The following is a 20,442-nucleotide window of genomic DNA, read 5'->3' on the forward strand; positions in this document are numbered from 1 at the left end:
GATTGAACACAATGAATTAAGTTAAATGTTAAAAAAATCAGGTTACTTTTGCTCATTTTAATTAAACCAAACAAGAGTTCAAAATCCTTTTGAGTGCATGCATAGTCTTTTAACTCAAGAAGAATAAGAAAAAAGAAAAAACATTTACAAATCAGATAAAATAAGCTTGTTAGGAATTTCCAGTGCTCCAAAGTTAGGCAATGTTAGGACATTTACAAACGTCACAAAACCAACAGTTCAGTGTTTGACTTTCTGGAGAAATGCACTATGATCCTTCATGAGTAAGTGGACAACAACAAAAAAAACTACAGAAATCGGCAAGTGGGGTCAAAAAGTCATGTAGCAACACAGTGCTAAAATCAACACGAATCACACAGTAAAGGAAAAATTGTGCAAAGTCTTGTAATCCAAAGACTTATATAACGTTAAGAGCACTGGCTGCCTGTATACCACCAATAAAACCTCTCAATTTTATCCTAATTCTTTGAATCATGAAGTACACCTTTCACCTTGAATAGTGATGAAGAATGTATTGGGTCTATAAGCAGAAATAAAACAATTGAAAATCCAACGCTATCTCACCACCAATTCGTATGTATTTTACGAGGTGGCATACAAATTCATACAACGTCCCTCGCACAGTCTAAATCCCAGTGATGGATAGGTTTAAGGGCGAATTTAGCCACCTCCTATATATATACACCTATATATATTTTTATTTATTTATTTATTATTTATTGCAAAAACTAGGCCAAAATGGAGAAGCCATGTGTGAAAATCTAAGTACACCCTCCATAGGAATTAAGAGTATTAGTAACAGTCAGCGCTGCTAATCAAATGCCTTTGATTAACTGATCATCAGCAAGTGTGATCACAGTTATAAAAGCAGAAGTTTGGGCAGTTTGCTGGTCTGGAACATTCAGGTGTGTTAAAACACAATGACTTCAGCAATGATCTTAGAGAAGCAATCTGGGAAGGGTTATACGGCCATTTCCAAACAATTGAAGTCCATTATTCTACACTAAGGAAGATTATTCACAAGTGGAAAACATTCAGGACAGTTGCCAAACTTTCCATGAGTGGACATCCCAGCAAATTTAGTTAAAGTTACTGTTATGGGTTCATCGGTCTACCTGTATGCATCATTAGTAAGGTGTATATTGAATTTGGTATTTTAATATCACTGCCTTACTATATTAGTGCTTTGAACAAATAACTGGCAAGCAATGGAGGGCATTCCCACAAAGGGTGTGATGTCAGATGAAAACTATGAATTGGTCGATCTCTACTCACAACTATATGCAGTTCACCAGTTTTTGAAGTCTTGACTTGTGTGCAAAACAACTCTGAAGCATTGAGTATTTCTGAGACGCTTTTATTGTGCATTTTGGAAATCCAGTGACACTGACAGTACAGAATCCTACACCCCATTCTCCCCCATTTCTCCTGACGAGGAGGAAGTACCTTTATCCTGTTTGCAATCTTAATTTAAACAGAGACATCAAGAGAAAAACAGAAAGAGAACTAACTGGTTGCGTTTTCCACAAACAACATGCGTTCTGGGCTCTGGGGTGGGGGATGAAGGGGTGATGTTCACGCGGTTTAAAATCAAGACATTGAAACATGATCCACTCTTACTGGTCCACTGAGTCAGTCCGTCAAATATCTGTCCATCTTATGTCACGTCCTTGTGAAAAATCATAAAAACAAATATGGAAAGAAAAGACTAAAGCTCAATACGTAAACTGTCTTGCTATACATAAATTGATATCGTCTGCTTAAATATGCAAATGGGGGGCCTTCTTTTTTTCTGCATTTTATAGTGTCATTTTCTCATTTAATCAGTGTCCTCTCTCTCTAAAAAAGGGTAAAACTAGGCCCTCGGGAGAGGGCATCTGTTGAATCTGTTGCAGAAGTGAGCGAGAGACATAAATTGGTCCTGAAGGAGGTTTAATCGTCTTCACTGCCACTAACAGAATGCTCCTGTAAAAAACAGAAAAACAATTAGCATAAGTGAAAAACAAGAGGATAAATATATTAATATCTATACGTTTTCTTTAAAGGGATAGTTCACTCATACCTGAAACTCACACCCTCATACCATTCCCAATATATACGCCTTTTTCAGATATTAAATAATTCATCTCTAGGGCTTTTCACACTGTGCTTAACCTCGGGTTATCGTCATTCTAAACACTTTTAACTTTTAACCCTGGGTAAAGGAACGTTTCACACTTGTAATTTATGAAACCTTGCTCCAGAGCAGCGTTAACACCACTTTTGCGGTCTTTTGCTCTCGACTCCCATGCTGCTGAGACCAGTCTTACTCGTACCACTCCAAGCTGGATTCGAACCAGTCACGTTGGTGCCGTGACCCGGATGGTAGTGAGGTTTAAGGGGGTGAGTGAAACGGAGGCCCGCTAGTAAGAGCTGGGTGAGTAAACCTCACTCCCCTGGCCTCAAGAGGTACACTAGAGGCTGTGACCTTTAGCAGGCTTGGTAGTGCTATAATGCAAGGACCATAATATGAGGATACGTAATGTGCTATTTAACACATCACGGCATTCATCCAAACTTGATAGTAAAGTCGGCTATATATAATATGAGGATGCGCAATTCTTGTGCATTTATGTAAACCTATCACAGCGTTCATTAAATCAATGACACTAACACTGCTAATATGTTAACCCAGTGTTTAGGAATGTACAGTATGAAACAGCAGTTTATGAATACCCAGGATTAACGTTAACCCCAGGTAGATTATGATCGGTGTGAAACGTGAAGCAAGATAACCCATGCAGGATTCTGTTTCCCCAGGGTTTACAATGACCAAGGGTTAAACATTTCAAGTGTGAAAATATAGTATGATAGTAGACCACAAGTAATTATTTACAGTTAAAAAGTTTAAAATAGTAATCTCATTTTCTAACACATTTCTCGGTAGAAGACATTGGCCCTGTTTACATCTGGTATTAAGATGCATTTTGGTTCATTTGGCTAAATACGGTGTCTAAAACTTTGAGTTTGTCAACTTTGCATGGTCTTGCAGCTGTCAGAAAAGAAACGAAAGCTGATGCTCTCCGTATGTTTTTCTGTTTTCTCTGGTCGTGTTCATGTAAACTACATGAGCTTATTTTTATCAATTAGATCGAAAGATCTGAAAAAACACATACATTTAACTGCCCATCGACCCTTCAGTGGTTGAAAGTGGACAGAAGAGACGGATTAAAACAACAGGTGTAAACGGGAATGTGTCTGCTTGTGATCCGATCAACCAAAATGCATCTTAATGCCAGGTGTAAACAGGGCCGTTGATCCACTGAGGCCGTATGGATTAAAATCACGATCGCTGTTTTAAAGTGTCAAACAAGCGGCACTGATTCACTTGCGTTGCATTTATCTGAAGAAAGAATGTCATACACAGTGGGTGGGGATGGCATGAGGATGAGAAAAAGACAAGAGGCTTTTTACTGAATGATCAATATTCATTATTCATAAGTACCTCTTCCTGGTCCTCTTCACTGTCATCGTCGCTAACGACAGGTTTAGGGCGCGAGCTGCGTCCAGTTCGGCGTCTTCCTTTCCCTCTCTCCACCTTGTCCTTTCGACTCAGCTTTATCTTCACCTTCACGGAACGAGCTAAAACACATACACGTGTGTTAATCATGGACTCACTTCAATTAAATTTGAGTTGTACGTGCATGACACTCTTAGAAAATAGTTGAATTTCACAAAATTTGTAATTACAGTGGCAGTATCATCATCATCGATACTTACATTCAGACTCAGATCCTTCATCTACCTCGTCCTCTTCCTCCTCACTCTCTTCTCCCTCGCTCTCTACTTCTTTCTCGATCTTCTGCCGCACACTGGTGAAAACAGACTGCAGCACGATAGAGTCCTCGTAGATCTGAAATATAATAATTATATTTATTATTATTTTCAACAAGTTAAAAGGTGAACTGAAAAAAAAAAAAAAGATAGACATTTACAAAAATTATTAAATTACAAACAAAATTAATAAAACTTTAAAAAAATATATATATAAAAATGAAAAAAAAAAAAAAAAAACAACTACAATAGTATATTAATGAGAATAAAACATCTTAGGTATATTTAGCATAAAGTGAAGGGAGAAAGTGAACCTAATTGTCAATGTCATGGTGCAAAAACATCTTAATGGTCTTTAAAGATTAAACAAAATGCCCTACAAACTTAAGAACAAGCTGATCCATGAGTGCTTTTTGATTGGTGTAATTAATTTAACAACATGGATGATGAATATTACCAGTGATCCCTCCAGGTTGAAGGTCTGAGCGTTCTGGCAAAGCAGCATGACGTCTTTCTCCAGGTCGTTCAGACTGCGGTACTTGTGGCTCCTGATGCGCTCCTGTACAGAACAGAGAACACGATTCAACACTTGAATCTTTATTTACTAATATATTATTATGAATTACCCATTGAGATGTTGTTAGTGTATTTCAATGGGTTTTTGTGAACCAGCCAAAGCATTCATAAGGCAAAACAAACTTAAGTAAAAACTTTAAATTAATAATTTAAATGAATGGTTGACAAACCTTGATCTTCCTGAAGTCCACAGGTTTGCGAATAAGTTCGTAATATTCCGGTAGCTCTTTACGAGACGGTAATTGAATAAACACCTCACTCAATTGCCTCCCATTGCTGTTGAGAAATACAGTGACAACATTTTTACTCCAAAATGTTATCTAATCTACATCAATTAAAGCATAAAATATCTCTATAAGCATGGAAACACTGCATGTATCTGGTCTGGAACCATTTTGGTAATACTGTGATTTTATCTAGATCTTGTATTATGTTAAAAACCAGGATATAATCGTTATGAATAATATAATATATTTCAATAGAATTCAATATAATTCACCAAAACCAACCAAATGTATGAATGCAAAATAAATTCTGCAATTGTGCACAGCTGCCTTTAACCATGAAATATGCAGCTTAAATTGATCTGCAAACGTCAATCATAATAGAAATTTTGTACACACATTCTACAGCACATCAGCAGGTCGACACTCTAAAAAAATGAGACAGGAACATGATCGAAGAGACTAACCCATCCTTGTATTTGATAACGGCATCCACGGTCTTCTTCATCTTCTTGGTGAGCGTGGCAGGGTTGGGAGAGAGTTTTTCGGCAGGAGGACGGCCGCGTTTCTTCTGCTTCTTACTGTCGTCGTCTTTATCTCTGCTCCGCCCACTGGAGCTGGGCGTGGCTGGGCCTGGAAGGTCGAGGTCACGGTCACGCTTCCTCTTGCGGGTCGTTTTCTTGTGGCGCACCTCCTCCTCAATCTCATCAAGGGTGCCTTCCTCGATGGCCTGAGAAGCAGTAACATAGGTCAATATTGCTTGCCATTTTACAACAAACGAATCAACACAATGTGAAGTGTGGGGATTCCTCATTCACCTTCAGCCACTGTTTCTCCGTGAGGGAGTCGCTGTAGTCCACCTCCTTCCTCTGACGGGAGCCGCGGCCGAAGATCTTCTCCTCCTCTTCTTCGCAGGTGAGCCTCTCCACCTCCGCATCATCCTTCATGATCCAGGTGGGCAGCTCATCCTCCTCCATCAGCCGGGGTTTGCGCTTCGGGTTACGAGCCTCTTCACGACGGCGGTCAAGATCCATGCGCTGGTCGAAATGAAATCAGGAAGAATTGAAATAAAAACATTGTCGAAAAAAAGTTGACAAAAGTTAAACGAAAACAAGTAGCACTCCTGACCATGAAGTGATCGAACTCTTCCTCGCTTCTAGCGATCATCTGATTAACGGTCTCGTCATCGGGTACTTCATCTTCCTCCTGAGATATGAGAGAAAGTAAACGTCAGCAACAGAAAACGGAGCCTGTCGACAGGACACTGAAATTGCCCATGATAAATGAGTGTCTGTACCTCATCCTGCTCTTCGTGCTCCAGGATGGCCTGCAGGAAAGCCCTGCGCTCATGGCTGGAGGATTTCTGGTCGAACATGCCAGCCTGGATGACCTTCTGGTCCACGTTCAGTTTGTACTTGGCAGCGGCCAGGATCTTCTCCTCCACGCTGTTCACGGTACACAGACGCAGCACGCGCACCTCATTCTGCTGCCCGATACGATGGGCGCGATCCTGGGCTTGCAGATCCTATGAGGAAACAAAGAGAGGCGATCAGAGACACAAAACATTGCGGAATTGAGACTCATAAAATCAAGAAATATTATAGCAATACAGAGACTCCAAAGATTCAATTGAACAACTTTGTAGATAAACGTATTGAATCTTTTACACAGATTCGACTAAAGCTTAAACGGGAACACTTTACAATAAGCAAAGTAAAACATTTTAAGCATTTATTACACTATTATAATTGAGGGTGATGTTCATTTCTCCATAAACAAATCAATTTTTAACATTTCAAGTTGTATAATGAACAATGTATTATGAATAAACACGAATTAAATGAACATTATAAATTAACTTTCTCTTATACATTTTATTCTACAATTAGATATTTTATTTTACAGTGATGCTATTCAAATGATTCTATTCCACAAAGAATATTGTAAAAAATATATATAAATTAACATTCAATTATACATTCTATTCTACTATTCCAATAATTCTAAAGATTATATTGTACAATAATGCTAGACAGAAGATTCTATTCAACAATGAATCTATTCTAAAGATCCTTTAACTACTAACTTCTGAAGATTCTATTTTAGTGATGCAATTCAAATGATTCTATTCCAAAATGATTTTATACTAAAGATTAAATTCTGCAATGAATCTAATTATAACTATTTTTTTTTTTACAAATTAATATTCAATTATACATTCTATTCTACAATGATTCTAGACTGAATATTCTATTCAACACTGAATTACTCTAAAGATTCTTTACTAGTGATTCCAAAGATTCTATTCCACAATGAGTTTATACTACAGATTAGATTCTGCAAAGAAAAAATAAAACAATAAAACAATTGTGAACAATACAGTCACTTTTGTCAGTGGACATTAAGAGCTTCCCCTCTTAATAAACAACTGAATATTTCAAGGGACAGTATTGTACCTGGTGAGGGTTCCAGTCGCTGTCAAAGATGATAACAGTGTCAGCAGACTGCAGGTTCAGCCCCAGACCTCCTGCTCTGGTGCTCAGCAGGAAGATGAAATAATTAAAGGACGCATCATTAAAGTTCTTCAGCAACGTGCCACGATCCTCAGCCTTAGTGGTTCCTACAAGGACAAAAGAAAGATATCAGCACGATTAGACTGTCTGTAACTTGACTGATAGTCTTTAATGAACTATTAAATCTAAGACCTTTAATTAAAAAAAAAAAAAAAAAAAAAAATCTATGTGAACCTGGTCAAAGTCAACTCACCGTCCAGGCGCAGGTATTTGAAGTTGCGGTAGGCGAAGTAGTCCTCCATAATGGTCATGAGCGAGGTCATCTGACAGAAGAGTAGCACTTTGTGGTTGGTGGCGCGGAGCTTCGGCAGGATACGGTCTAGCAGCTCAAACTTACCAGAGGCACGGTACAAATCAAGTCTAAAGTGAGGTGATACAGAATATGGTAAATCACAGATAAAACCAACGAGAAAGCAAAATTATAAACTTGAAAAAGTGCTCTACATACCCCTGAACAATGCCTCCAGTGAAGCCCAAGTGCTCAGAGAAAGATTCCTGCAAAACAGACAACAACAAAAAAGTCAAACAAGGTGCCACAAATCCAGAAGATAAGCAATACAGGATGAAAAAGACCTCATAGGCAGAGAATATGTGAAACAAATGATCACCTCAATGTGCTGGAACATGTACGGGTGGTTACAAATCTTCCTCAACTGCATAATAGTGTTCATCAGAGTCTTAGTGCCTCCTTTACCCTGTAACAGATAGATGGATATTAGACCAGTTCAAAGTTCCTCACACATTCTCGGCGTGAATCACGTCTTCTCACCTTCTTGTCTTTCTCCGAGCCGTCGGTGAGCAGCACTCCTTTAGCCTGCATGTGTCTGTACAGCACTCTCTGTAGAGCCGACATGTCGCACTTGATCACATATTCCACCTGAACGCAAGGAAACAGAGACGGACAAATTCACATTTCAACATTAAATAAAAAGAAGTTTCTGATCACAGGAATAAATTACATTCTAAAATAGAAACAGTATTTTTGATCAAACAAATACAGCCTTGGTGAGCATGAAAAACGTTCAAAATCATTTTGAAACCGTAGTGTATGTAGATAAATATTGCTAAGCAGTGTCATTTTGGGGCATACAAACAAAGGAAATAGTTAAATATTCTGTGTAAAAAAAAAAAAAAAAAAACTGCGTGGAAAATATGCCTGGAATATTGTACAATTTTACAATTTCTTGCATTAAATATGTTTAATATTACTTTATCCTTCTTTTGATTGAGGAGGGAGAAAAAAAAAAACTCAAGGTATTTCAGGACAAACACAAATTGAGATCCATATTGAATAATTTAAAGAATGAAAAATAGATGAATTGTTTTATGAACTGAATAGTTTGCAAGCACAAAAACAAACCTTCTCTGGCAGTTGGGCCTCCACTTCCTTCTTGAGTCTCCTGAGCAAGAAGGGGCGAAGCACTTTGTGCAGACGACGGATGATCAGAATGGTCTCTTCTTCATTCAGGTCCACCTTTAAAACATAACATTGCACAACTACATTTACAGAGCAAGATGACACAAAAACAGAATTTCAATTTGTTGTATCTTGTATCCAGTCCAAATGTGCTAGTGCACCTACTAAAACCTCTCTTGCGTCTGGATTTGAAATCAGCTTACCTTCTCTCCAGTCATGGCGAACGGAGCGTTGAACCACTGCTCGAAGGTGCTGCAGCTCTTGAAGATGGTGGGCAGCAGGAAGTTGAGCAGCGCCCACAGCTCGGGCAGCTTGTTCTGCAGCGGCGTGCCGGTGAGCAGCACACGCCTGGGCGCCAGGTAGTGTGTGTTCAACACCTGAGTCAGTTTACAGTGGTGGTTCTTCATACGGTGACCTTCGTCCACTATCATGTACTTCCAGCGGAGCTGAGAGAGACAGAGAGAATCATTAGGAACTGAACAAGTAGCTCGCAGTCAAAAAGCTTTGCAAAACGAATGTAAATGGGTGACAATGATAACTTGACACTCGGCAGGTCTGTACCTTGGCCAGCACTTGCTTGTCTTTGATGATGTACTCGTAAGTGGTGACTAGCACGTTGAACTTGCCGCTGCGCAAAATGGGAAGGAACGCGCGGCGAGCAGCAGGAGAGCCCTAAGACGAAAACAAGCAAAGAAAATGAGTTAATAATCCTGTAATATTCTACATGGTTCTCCAGATACAGTTTTATTTTGTATTCCTTTGCATTCATTTTTGGAAAACCAGTTAAATTTGCCCAAAAAATTTTGGACATCATTTAAATACTACATAAATGTATCAAGTAACTACCTTGTAAGAAATTTTCACCACAGAGGGAGCCCACTTATCAAACTCGTACACCCAGTTCGACAGAGTCCTGTAAGAGAAAACAAATAAATATTACTGTAATGATTTCTGTTGAAATGTTTCCAAATATAATAGACCAATAATACAAAAATGGCAAAAAGAAGGTTTAAGTTTGTTCTTGCAAAGAGTATATTACACGTGTAAACGCCCCACATTTTTCAGCCCAAAAGGACGAATCATACAAAAAGTTTTTTTTATTTTTATGCAGATGCACTCACCAACAAAATCACCCCAATCATCCTAGAAAGATTTTTTTTCTCCAAATATAGATATTCAAGTCATCTATCAAAAATGTATATTTCTTAGTGTAGAGCTGGGCTATTTTTGTTATGAAATGATGTCCTTGTGAAGGTGTTTAGGCATTTTTTATAAAGTGGTAGTGAGTGAGTATCCATGCATGGTTTTATCTGTGGTCTCACTGTCAGAATATTTTCATTTAAAGCCTATAATAATTATAAATAAAATAATTCTTACAAATAGCTATCAGCTTGTATAATTCATATATTCGTATATTCATAGTAAATGGTTGCACACAGCTGTAAATTATCACGTTTTTATTTATTATGGTATACATATATACTTATATATCTGCAATACTGTTATGTTTCAATAAATAAGCTAAACCCCCAAACCAACCCCCCCTCGAATGAAGCTAATAGAATAGCCCTGGTGTAGAGTGTGAAAAGTGACTCACGAGAGGGGGACGATAATGAGGAAGGGTCCGTTGAGGCGTTTGTACTCCATGAGGTAGGTGATGAGTGCGATGGTCTGGATGGTTTTTCCCAAACCCATTTCATCAGCCAAAATGCCATTCAAGTTATTGTTATACAGAGACACCAGCCACTCTAGACCTTTGATCTGCGGACAGGACAGATGCAAGAACTTCAGCGCATGCCATTTATCAAATCTCAGCAGTTCGAATAGGTCATCTAGGTGTATTTGCAGTTTGGTTGGTCTGTATGCGTGTACCTGGTACTGTTTGAGCTGCCCGTTGATTAGCAGGCTCGACTGTCTATCCACCCTCTCCGTGACGGCGTGAGCCACGGCGTAGTAAGACTGAAGGCCGCGAGCGAACGCTGCGCTACCGTATTCGTCGTCAACATCCTGCTTGGCATGCCTGCGAGAGAGAGGGATCTTATTTATATACACCATTATGACAGAATAGAATTACAAAAGGACCATGGGACGGGTCAGAGATGAGCCCATTTGTATAAAGTAAAAAGAACAGCTTTAAGCCAGTAACATACTCAATGATGTGCTGGACGTCCACCTCAGACACATCCTCACAGTCTGGATCTGGAATGATCTTCTTCTCCTCTGTTGGGGCCTGAGAGGGCTGATGCTCCTCGTCGTCATCCTTTAAGAAGAAAATACAATGGTGCATTAATACAATAAAATGTAAAGATATGTATTCAACTCTAATAACTTAAACATAGATGCTGATATAACTAGATGCTTTTTGTAATCATTAATTTTACATATACGTAATATTTTCAACTTTTGTAATTTTATATATTTTGTGATTATAAATAATGGTTTGAAATGTATAAATGTAAAACTAACCACATAAATAACAGGGTTCTCCCCCATTTTTTTTTTAATAATTATACATTTTGAAAAAATATTTATGTGGTTGTCCAGTAGTTTTATATTTTATACATTTCATAATCTATTTAATAAATTTTACTTGTAATTAATTCATTTATAATTAATTACACAATTATGTTTTCTTTCCATTTTTTTTTTCTATATAATTTGTGTTTATAAATATAATTAATTAAATTCATAGGTTATGAAATATATACAAATGTAAAACTACTGGACAACCACATAAAATAATAGATTGTTTCAAATTGTGTAATTATATAATTAATTTGTGATCATAAATCAAATTAAACTGAGGTTAGAATGTATTGTGAATTGTTTAAATGGCTTTTAAATACCAGCCTACTGTATTGGACACCAGTATAAGAAGGTTAAAATGTGCATAAAGGCAAATATTTGCTATCTGTATCAGGTCATGGCAGCAGTATCTCAGGGTAAAATAGACATTAATCTTATTCTGATGATGGCCTACTTACTGACAGCTCAAGGCTGTGAACACACACACACACTAACTAGAGTTTTCTCTTCAAATGCGTTAAAAGCCCTTTCAGAAAGCACAGTGTGTCGCTCAAGAGATGTTGAACATCCAGATATGAGAGCTGAAGAACAGCCATACCTCTTCCTCCTCTGAGCCACTATCTTCACTATCTGACCGCGGGGCAACCTCGTACCTACAGAAAATCAACAAAATAACATTCAAACAAACCTGCTGCTTTAGTCAAATAAATATAAATATACTATATTAGGGATAAAATTGTTGTGATGTGCTACTCCAACCCTTTGCATAAGCAGATAAGTCATATTTTGAAAGAATGAGATGCCCAAAGTGTGTCTCACTCACCCTGGATTCACCTCCAGCCAAGTCTCCAGCTGTCCAGCTTTAGGAGCGTCCATGCCGGTGAGAATCTTCCCACTGTCCACGTGAATCACCTTCACCGGTAAATCACTCATTTGACTGGTCTCATCCAGAGGCTACAATGGGAGACAAAAACATACATAAAAAAATACTCTCACTTTAAATTTATAAAAAAATGAAAGAATTGTTATTTTATAAGCTATAAGAAAAGTTACAAATAAATACATATAATAATCATATATAAATACATGAAATAATAGTAATAAATACATATATAAAATAACTGTAAATAAAATATGCTTTTACAATATGTAACAGTGATTCTCAACTGCAGCTGCAACATGTCCAAGAAAATATCTGCAATTAGATATGATATACCCAAAATTGTTTAAATTAATCCTACAAATTTTAAACAAAACTTAAAAAATAAAAAATAAACGTATTTTCAATCAAATCGCCACAAGAGACACATTAGCACAGATGACCAGCCAAGCTAATTGTAAAAAGCCAAATATCTGCCAATTTTAAGATCTCACCTCTCCATCTGGACCGAGAGCAGGAACACCCTCTGCGTTCTCTGGCTTCTGTGAGTAGAAAAGCAGACATAAAGATCTCACACACTACTGGAAAAACAAGAACAACTCCATTTAGATTCCATTACGGAACCCATTCTACTCCATTTAATCCACTCACCTTCTTCTTCTTTTTCTTCTTCTTTTTCTTCATGTCTTTGAGGGCCTGGACAGCTTTGTGAGCCCTGACGAGCTCGGTGAGGTTGGCCACATACTCGTCCGTCTGCTGCAGCAAGTAAGCCAGACGTTTGTCTTTCTTCTGATCGATCAGCTTCCTGTAACCCTCTTCATCTTCAGCCTGGGAGAAACACACACAAAACATACTTTTCTTAGACACTTTCTCCGACAAAAACGCTTTCATTTTATTTTTTAGTTGAGTTGTTGTCAAGTCAAAAAAACGTTTCTTATTTCAAGAAAATATGGGAAGTCTGTGCATCTCCTCACCATCAGCCTTCTCATTCTCTCCTTCTCGATACGCTCGTTCTCCTTCTTCTGCTCTCTCTCAGTGTTGGCATGGTACGTGGCTACGGCTTTGGTCACTTTCTGCATCTTTGCTGTGATGGAGCGATGGTATTCCTTGAAGTCTTTAGCATGCTGCAAGATGCTGTTGAGATATTCCTACAAATGCAATAAAAGAACAGGCGGTTCCTTTACAAACAATGTCTTTTGTCGTTTGTGAATCAGGTCACATTTAAAACATTAGTTTGTACAGATCTTCTGTAAAACAGTCTCATGACTGAACTCTAAAAGGACAGGCCAGAACGGTCTCGTACCTGATGTTTCTGTCGCCGCTTGCGTTCCTGCTCGATCTTCTGCTGTTTCTCCAGTTTCTCAGTGATGCGAGCTTCACGCAGGGACTGTCTCTTGCTGCGCTTGTAGGCCTTGCCGTTCAGCGCGGTCTCCAGGGCCGTATCGCGCCGCATGCACACTACGACTTCCTGCCGGAGCTGTGTTGGCATGGACAACATGGGTCAAAAACCATTAAAGGGATACTTCACTGATTAGCATGAAGCTTTGTATCAGTAGAAACCCGGTAGTATTTTTGAATGGCCGTGCTTCCCTCCCTCATGTCCCCCTGAGACGAGAGACTTCTGTATTGTGCGTCCAGAAAAAACCTCTGATGACGCAAAAATCGCCATTTTGCGTCATCAGAGGCTTTTATGTCCAGAGGCTCGAGACTACAGCCAGAAGTAGGAGCTCGTTCTGCGTGTTTTCAACCCGCCCATAGGGGGATCTCACGATAAAACTGCATCTTTTCAGTTTCGAGTCGACTAGTAGCCTAGTTGTGTCATTTTTTCCGATACTGCCCGCTGTAACTGGTAGGCGTGGTTTGGGAGTGGCCTCGTAGGGCAGCGAAGCAAGTGCATTCTGGGAGTTGTTGTCTTTTATCCACATGAGCCAAAAATACATTTTCTGGCTTTTCTCAGTCTAGAAGGCACCAACTTCTAAAATAATTTCACATTTCTACTACATAAATGACCCAATTTAAATACACATTCATCTTTCCAGCGGTGAAATTGAACTTTGAACTTTAAAATGAGGCAGGACTTGGCTGAACTCGATTACAACCACCTTCCAGAGCATTATGCATTATAATTATTGAGATGTGAGATATTTCTTGGGAAATCATGTTTAAATAATTTTTAGTTGTTATAATTTATAAGAAAAATAATTAATAAATAAATGCATGATTAACATGCATTAACAAGTATTAACACATACATAAAATATATTAAATAAAAATAATGTATTAATTACAAATAATGGATAAATAAATAAATGCATATATAAAAAATAAAAATAAAACAGTAATTGAATAATAATAATAATAATAATAGTGTCCGAAGCCAAATACCTTATTCGGAAAGGCCTGGAAAATTAATACTTTTTTTTGCCTATACTATATACCAGAACTTGAATAGAACTTTATATTAAACAGCTTTATACTAAGAGCTTGTGACTAAACCTCGTAACTCGGGCACATCCCTAAATAATATGATGCAAGTCATACCTGTCTCTGAAAGTTCAGGAGCCTAAGTGCCTTGAGCTCAATGTTGGCTTTGGTCCTCAGGTCTCCAGCCAGAGAGCCTGGAAGGTTCTCCAGGTCCTGAATACGATGAGCAATACGAGCTTGCAACCTGACCGATGGAAACAACATCATCGAATGTTGGTGAAACCAGTTAACAAGGTGGTGTTCGTAGAATTGAATTTAATGAGTGCGTTTTACTCTAAAACATTTGCCATTTCTTGCCTAAACACATCAGGAAACCCTCATCTCACCTGTACTCTCTCTCCTGGAGGATCTCCACTGGGTCAAGACCCCGAGGTTTCTGGATGGGTGTGATGCGGTTCTGCTTCTGATGCAGGACCATGGGCGGCTGGGCCGGTTGTCCTGGAGACTGGGTCTGAGGGGGCATGACGGGAGAGGCAGCGGGAGGAACTGAAGGTGGCGCTGGAGAAGGGCGGCCCGTGGGCTGAGGAGGTATCAGCTTCTGTGGGGCACTTGCAGGGGCGGCAGCGTTCACCATGGGCCCTGGAATTACAAATGCATCGTAAATATGCGACTAAGAAATGACTTTCTCAGAAATTAATTTAATACAATCCTGATAGTTGTTGAGGTTTTCCGGATCCAATACAAAGTCTAAATTTAAATTGCTTTTTGGTAGTGACTGTGTACAATTTTCACAATTTACTGACCTTCAGGCCAAGATTTAGGAGGCCCATTGGTGGGTTGTCCCTGCATGCCTGGAGGAACACCAGAGGGTCCTGGAGGCGGCATGTTTGGACCGACCATTCCTGAAACATCCAAACAATTGTAATGGAATAAGATTAAAATAGATTTTGGCAGATTCTTACAATTAATTTGTCAAGAACATGTCCAAAACATTATAAGACCAAAGAAAAAGTTGTTAAATTTCACTTTGCAATTAGACCGTTTAGAAGATTTTTTTGCATTTTGAAAGACTGAAAGCTTATTTAAAAAGAATTAAATGTTAAAATACATCAAGTATTTGTAAATAACAGAATCTTAAAGGTACGGTAGGCAATGTTTTTCAGCTTTAATTTCTTGCTGTAAGCTGACCGTAGGAAAGCTATGAACTTTTTATGAAATGTCACCTTACCAGGAGGTCGATTGTAGTTGGGTCCCCCAGGAACAGGGCCACCTGGTCCAAGAGGTCCTGCTCCTTGTCCTGAAGCAGGGGGCATGTTGGGCATCCCCTGCTGCATGCCTGGCATGGGCCGCTTTCCCTGCACCGCCATCTGCAGGTGGTCAGGTAGAGGCTGCCCACGCGCCAGCATCTTATAGGCCATGATCTGTGCCCGCAGCTGGTGAAGCTGGTTTTGGTTGAAAGGAGTGGGTCCGCCGGGTCCGCCAGGCCCACCTGCATTTGGAGGTCCTCCGCTGGGTCCCGAACCTGCAACTACGCTCCGGTTCTGCGGGTCACCACCCTCCATTGGGACAGCACCAGGACCAGATGGCATCATGGGGCCAGATGGAGGACCGTTAGAAGGTACCGGGCTGGGGGCATGATCAGAACCACCAAGAGGAGAGGGATAACCTGGAAGAAATTAAAGAAAATGTCATTGTTTTTTTAATGTAACTGTTAGATTTTCCCAAAAAAATATTAGCCCTCACATAATTCACTGCTGAGTCATGGATGTTTTTCAATGCAATGCATTGCTTCTGAATTGCATTATAGTACATAAATCCCAATTTGAAGTGTCATTCATGTCTGTTAAGCACAGGTTACACACCAGTTTAATACTTGGGGATGGGGTAAAAGTATGATCAATTACAACAGTGATGTTTGCTTTAAGGCAAATACAAAGATATTAGATTATATTAGTAGATTATACCAAATATAAATGCAAACTTTAAATAAAAAGTCAAATTTTCTGGACAAAAATGTCAAGCCATTAGTTGTAAAATTTAGGCATGAGGACAAAAATTACACAGCTGCAGAAAACACAAAACACTTATGTCTGTTGCTTGCTTATAATATTTGTTTCTTTTTCTGTCATGACTTTGTGGTTTCCAACAACGTTCTGTCTTTCCGTCTCAAAAGGGTAACCCCATACAATCTACATTTCTCTGTCTGGAAAATAAGCGTACGTGCGTGCGGCCCCAGTGGAGGAACAAAGCAGTGCACATCAAAGGGAAATGTGAGCAAACAGGTCGGATGGCTTTTTTAAACCCAGTCTCAACAGTTTAGCAGCGAGCACACCATCTGTTTGCCATATAACACAGAGTGCATCAAAACATCTGCATATCCTACATTTCACACATGTGCATGTGTATATTACATAATGTATCATTGATAGAATGAGTTAGAAAGATTAATAGAATGACAGATAGATAAAAAGAACAACAGACAGAACAATAGATAGATACCTTGAGAGTGCTGGTCCATAGGACTGGGTGGGGGTCCCATGCCACTGTGCCCACCCTGTCTCATGCCCATACCCTTCATTTGACCGTAGCGTTGATCTTCGGGAATGCCTTTTTCGTGCATGCCTTCCATAGGCTTCAAACAATAAAAAAAATAAAGAATGACTCAATGATATGGACCAAACAGCATAAATGAAACATGGAACACAACTAAAAATGAATCAGATGCATATTGATAAAACCTGTCAGTACCTTGTGCATCGGGTGCATGTTGTCCTGGGGGTAACCTGAGGGGCCCTGTGGAGGTAGTGGGTGTCCTGAGGTGGGGGGCCCAGGGCTGGGGCCCATCATGCCATGAGCAGAGCCAGGTGAGGGTCCAGGACTAGGCCCTAACATGGACCCTGGAGACGGCCCAGGGCCCGGGGAAGGGCCCGGCCGAGGGGTCCCGCCCATAGGAGGGTCAGGGGTGGACATCGCTCAGCAGAGCCAGAAGTAGTAAGAGGCGGAAAAACTGTGTTCTGTATCTGTTTTCAGAAGGCCTGGGAAAGAAAACATGCCAAAAGTAGCTTAAAAACAGCATATGTATAATATATACTGTATAAAACAATTTTAGCTAATGATAATGATGGGAATGAAAAGAGAAATAAAAATCTTTCCACAAGCTCATACTCGTGTATATAGCAACCAACCACCACCCTCAATTAATAAAAAAAAACAAATTTTCTGTACAACTGTAAAAACACATTACACTGTATACATCACATGCACTTCAGATTAATCCAGTTATGGCTACAAAAGGACGGCCCTTGAAATAAGTCAAGAAAATGGGTTAATTAATCTGTGCCTTAATGTATGTCAGTGAATACATTTTAGTGAAGACCCCAAAGGAGGCTTTTTTTTATCAGATTGCATTTCATTTTGCCTATTGTAGGCTATATCAACATTTTTGTCACTTTAAAAAATGCAAAATATGATATTTTTATTACTCAAAATTGTTCAAAGTGATTTTGAAACAAATAACAAATCGTAAGAAATTACCTTGCCTTAAAACATGAAAAACAACAATAAAAAGCCTTTATATTATTTTTAAAAGACTATTATCTGAAAACAAATCAGACTTGACCATAAACTACAGCTTGCAACAGTATAAAATGAGATTTAGAATTACACAGATGTGTTTTCTTTAGCAGTGAAAACTTAAATAAGAATTTGTACACTAGCATTACAATTTTTTTTTTTTTTTTGCTGTAAATAGCCTACACCGGCATACATTCAGACAACAGTCAGCTATATAATGAAAAGCGAAAAATGTATCATTTTAATAACTAGCAATAACAACGGAAAAGTTCAATAGTGTTTTGTAGCAAAGAAACAGTATAACACTGACACAAATAAACCCACCCTGAGAAATGTTTACTGGAGCCAAAATTGACAACTAGCCCCAGGGTTAACTATATAATAAAATAAAGTACGTCTTCTACCGGTTCTCATAATAGGATTTAATTTATGAAACAACTGAAAATACATTCTGAGGTCTAAATAACGCAAAACTTTAATGAGGTAATTAATTACTTGCTAAATGCATATGCCGGTTAACAAGCTTCCAGCGGGATTATATATATAAAAAAATAACCAAATATTCACAAACACTTCTTTTTAATATTGGTGCAAAACAAACATATCAAAAACAGTTTTAATAAACACTGATAAAAAGAATAAACGTCAAATTTCCCCCCAAAGGCTAACGAGAGTTAGCAGCCTGCTAACACTGAATAGCTAAACATTAGCCAGCAATATCCCATTAACTTCACTAATATTTGTTTTCAACGTTATAATAAATCACGTTATAATAATGCTGCAGGAAATTTCACAAAGGTACCGGTAATTGTGGTAAAGCGATAACTATTTTAGTGATTTGAGGACGTGAACGAACTAACGTTAGGGAACAAGAGGAAGATTAGAGCTCCATTAAAACCAAAGACATAAAACAAAACGACTTTTAACTGGTTAAAACGTTCCCGATATGTGTTCACAAGACGGTGTGTGTTGGAGCAGAGTTTAAACATTATATATACACCATTTTAAATGGTTTGAAATTAATAAACAAGAGCGAAAAGGAAAGACAAAGAAGGGCAAAAGGCCGGTTTGTGTGTATGTGTGATTACAGTCGGCCATGCTGTGCTTCTCCTTGTCTGTGTGTGCTTTAAAAAAAAGGAAATAATTTGAGATGCTCAACTCGAGCACAGAGATAAACACCGCGAGCATCTTTTTAAAGGTGATTGATCCCACCCGCCTTCCGTACGCTTGACCCCGGTACCCCGCTCGCGTTACATTACCAAAACTTCTTCATTCATTCTGCCGCTGCTCTGGCACTGTAATGTCGGACTGATCGGAGCACAAGCGAACCGGCGATACAAAGAACTCGCTCGCGTTCTATCGCCGTTCCAAATATGTATCAGTTTAAAAGTCCGCCATGACGTCATGTGTTCTACAAACATTGTGCCGTGTTTAGAGCGTGACTTACAGTGTAGATTCGCGCCGGTCTCTTCCCCGTACTCTTCGGCAAATCTAGAAACAAAGGGCAGCTCAGCTAGTTCCTTTTTCCTTCTCACTCCCCCCTCCCATCTGGTCTGATTGCATCTCTAGGGCGGCCTGTGCATGCATCAGTCGGCGGCTCGCGAGCGCCCCCTAACATCAGCGACCGGAAGCCGTTGAGCTGAGCCTCATCATGTAGGATGGAATGTAGACTGCATGGCGCAATGGGGGATGGGTGTCGCTGCTGGGTTACCTACTGAAAACCTACTTTTTAAATCTGTATATATTTTTAGTTTTTGTAGCATAGTCCATTTTTTTGTATTGTAGCATAGTAAATCAGGTTCTGAGAATGAATGTTGTAGAAAGAAAAGCCTGTCTGAAATCGGCATGTTTACCTAACACATGTCATTCTGAGTTATGTTTCTGTAATATGGCACCAAGTGTTGAACGTGGAATTCAGTTATCTCGATTTTCCTTTCTTAATATTTATGCGAATAAATTAACAAACAAAGCTGGTTAAATAAAAAATGTTGGATATACACAACATTCAAAAGTGTGGGGTCAGGATTTTGTTATTTTTGAGAGAGAGAAATTAGTTTTTATCCAGCACGGATTCATTAAATTGTTCAAAAGTGACTGTAAAGACAGTTAGATAAACATAAACTTATACATAAACATTACAGTTTCTACAGCACAACTGTTTTCAACATTGATAATGATAAGAAATGTTTCTTGAGAACCTGAAGGATCATGTGACACTGAAGACTGTAGTAATGATGCTGAAAATTCAGCTTTAAATCACAAGAATAAAGACATTTTACAATATAGTAAAATAGAAAATAGTTCTTTTAAATTGTAATCATATTTCACAATATTACTGTAGTTTATGTATTTTTTAATTAAAAATGCTACCTTGGTGAACATAAGAGACCTCTTACAAAAACATGAACAATTCTGTTA

The 20,442-nt window shown here is 38.8% G+C and overlaps 1 protein-coding gene across 1 annotated transcript; it reads right to left on the bottom strand.

Moving 5' to 3' along the window:
* Nucleotides 1–1,356: 1,356 nt before the first annotated feature.
* smarca4a (SWI/SNF related BAF chromatin remodeling complex subunit ATPase 4a) lies at nt 1,357–19,705 on the bottom strand. Its single transcript, XM_081384728.1, has 34 exons — nt 19,472–19,705; nt 17,200–17,486; nt 16,951–17,083; nt 15,680–16,117; nt 15,255–15,353; nt 14,838–15,090; nt 14,569–14,695; nt 13,331–13,504; nt 13,002–13,175; nt 12,679–12,855; nt 12,522–12,569; nt 11,971–12,101; nt 11,746–11,800; nt 10,772–10,881; nt 10,494–10,641; nt 10,219–10,382; nt 9,468–9,534; nt 9,183–9,293; nt 8,825–9,067; nt 8,565–8,678; nt 7,974–8,081; nt 7,813–7,899; nt 7,653–7,699; nt 7,398–7,564; nt 7,088–7,251; nt 5,929–6,156; nt 5,760–5,837; nt 5,450–5,668; nt 5,099–5,361; nt 4,578–4,683; nt 4,289–4,390; nt 3,778–3,910; nt 3,503–3,639; nt 1,357–1,983 (listed from the first exon to the last, which is right to left on the bottom strand). The coding sequence occupies exons 2-34, from the start codon at nt 17,419–17,421 to the stop codon at nt 1,951–1,953; spliced, it is 4,860 nt and encodes a 1,619-aa protein (XP_081240854.1). The 5' UTR covers nt 17,422–17,486; nt 19,472–19,705; the 3' UTR covers nt 1,357–1,950.
* Between the last annotated feature and the right edge of the window lie 737 nt (nt 19,706–20,442).

Source organism: Scardinius erythrophthalmus (genome assembly GCF_964197995.2).
Source record: "Scardinius erythrophthalmus genome assembly, chromosome: 1".
NCBI classification, from domain to species: domain Eukaryota; kingdom Metazoa; phylum Chordata; class Actinopteri; order Cypriniformes; family Leuciscidae; genus Scardinius; species Scardinius erythrophthalmus.

Excerpts from the sequence above, each read along its gene's own strand:
- smarca4a (XM_081384728.1), bottom strand. The coding sequence starts at position 17,421 with ATGTCCACCCCTGACCCTCCTATGGGCGGGACCCCTCGGCCGGGCCCT. Across the intron at positions 15,354-15,679 it reads CAACTACAATCGACCTCCTG|GAATGGTCGGTCCAAACATG; the intron begins GTAAGGTGACAT and ends TGGATGTTTCAG. Across the intron at positions 13,176-13,330 it reads AGCGGCGACAGAAACATCAG|GAATATCTCAACAGCATCTT; the intron begins GTACGAGACCGT and ends TTGCATTTGTAG.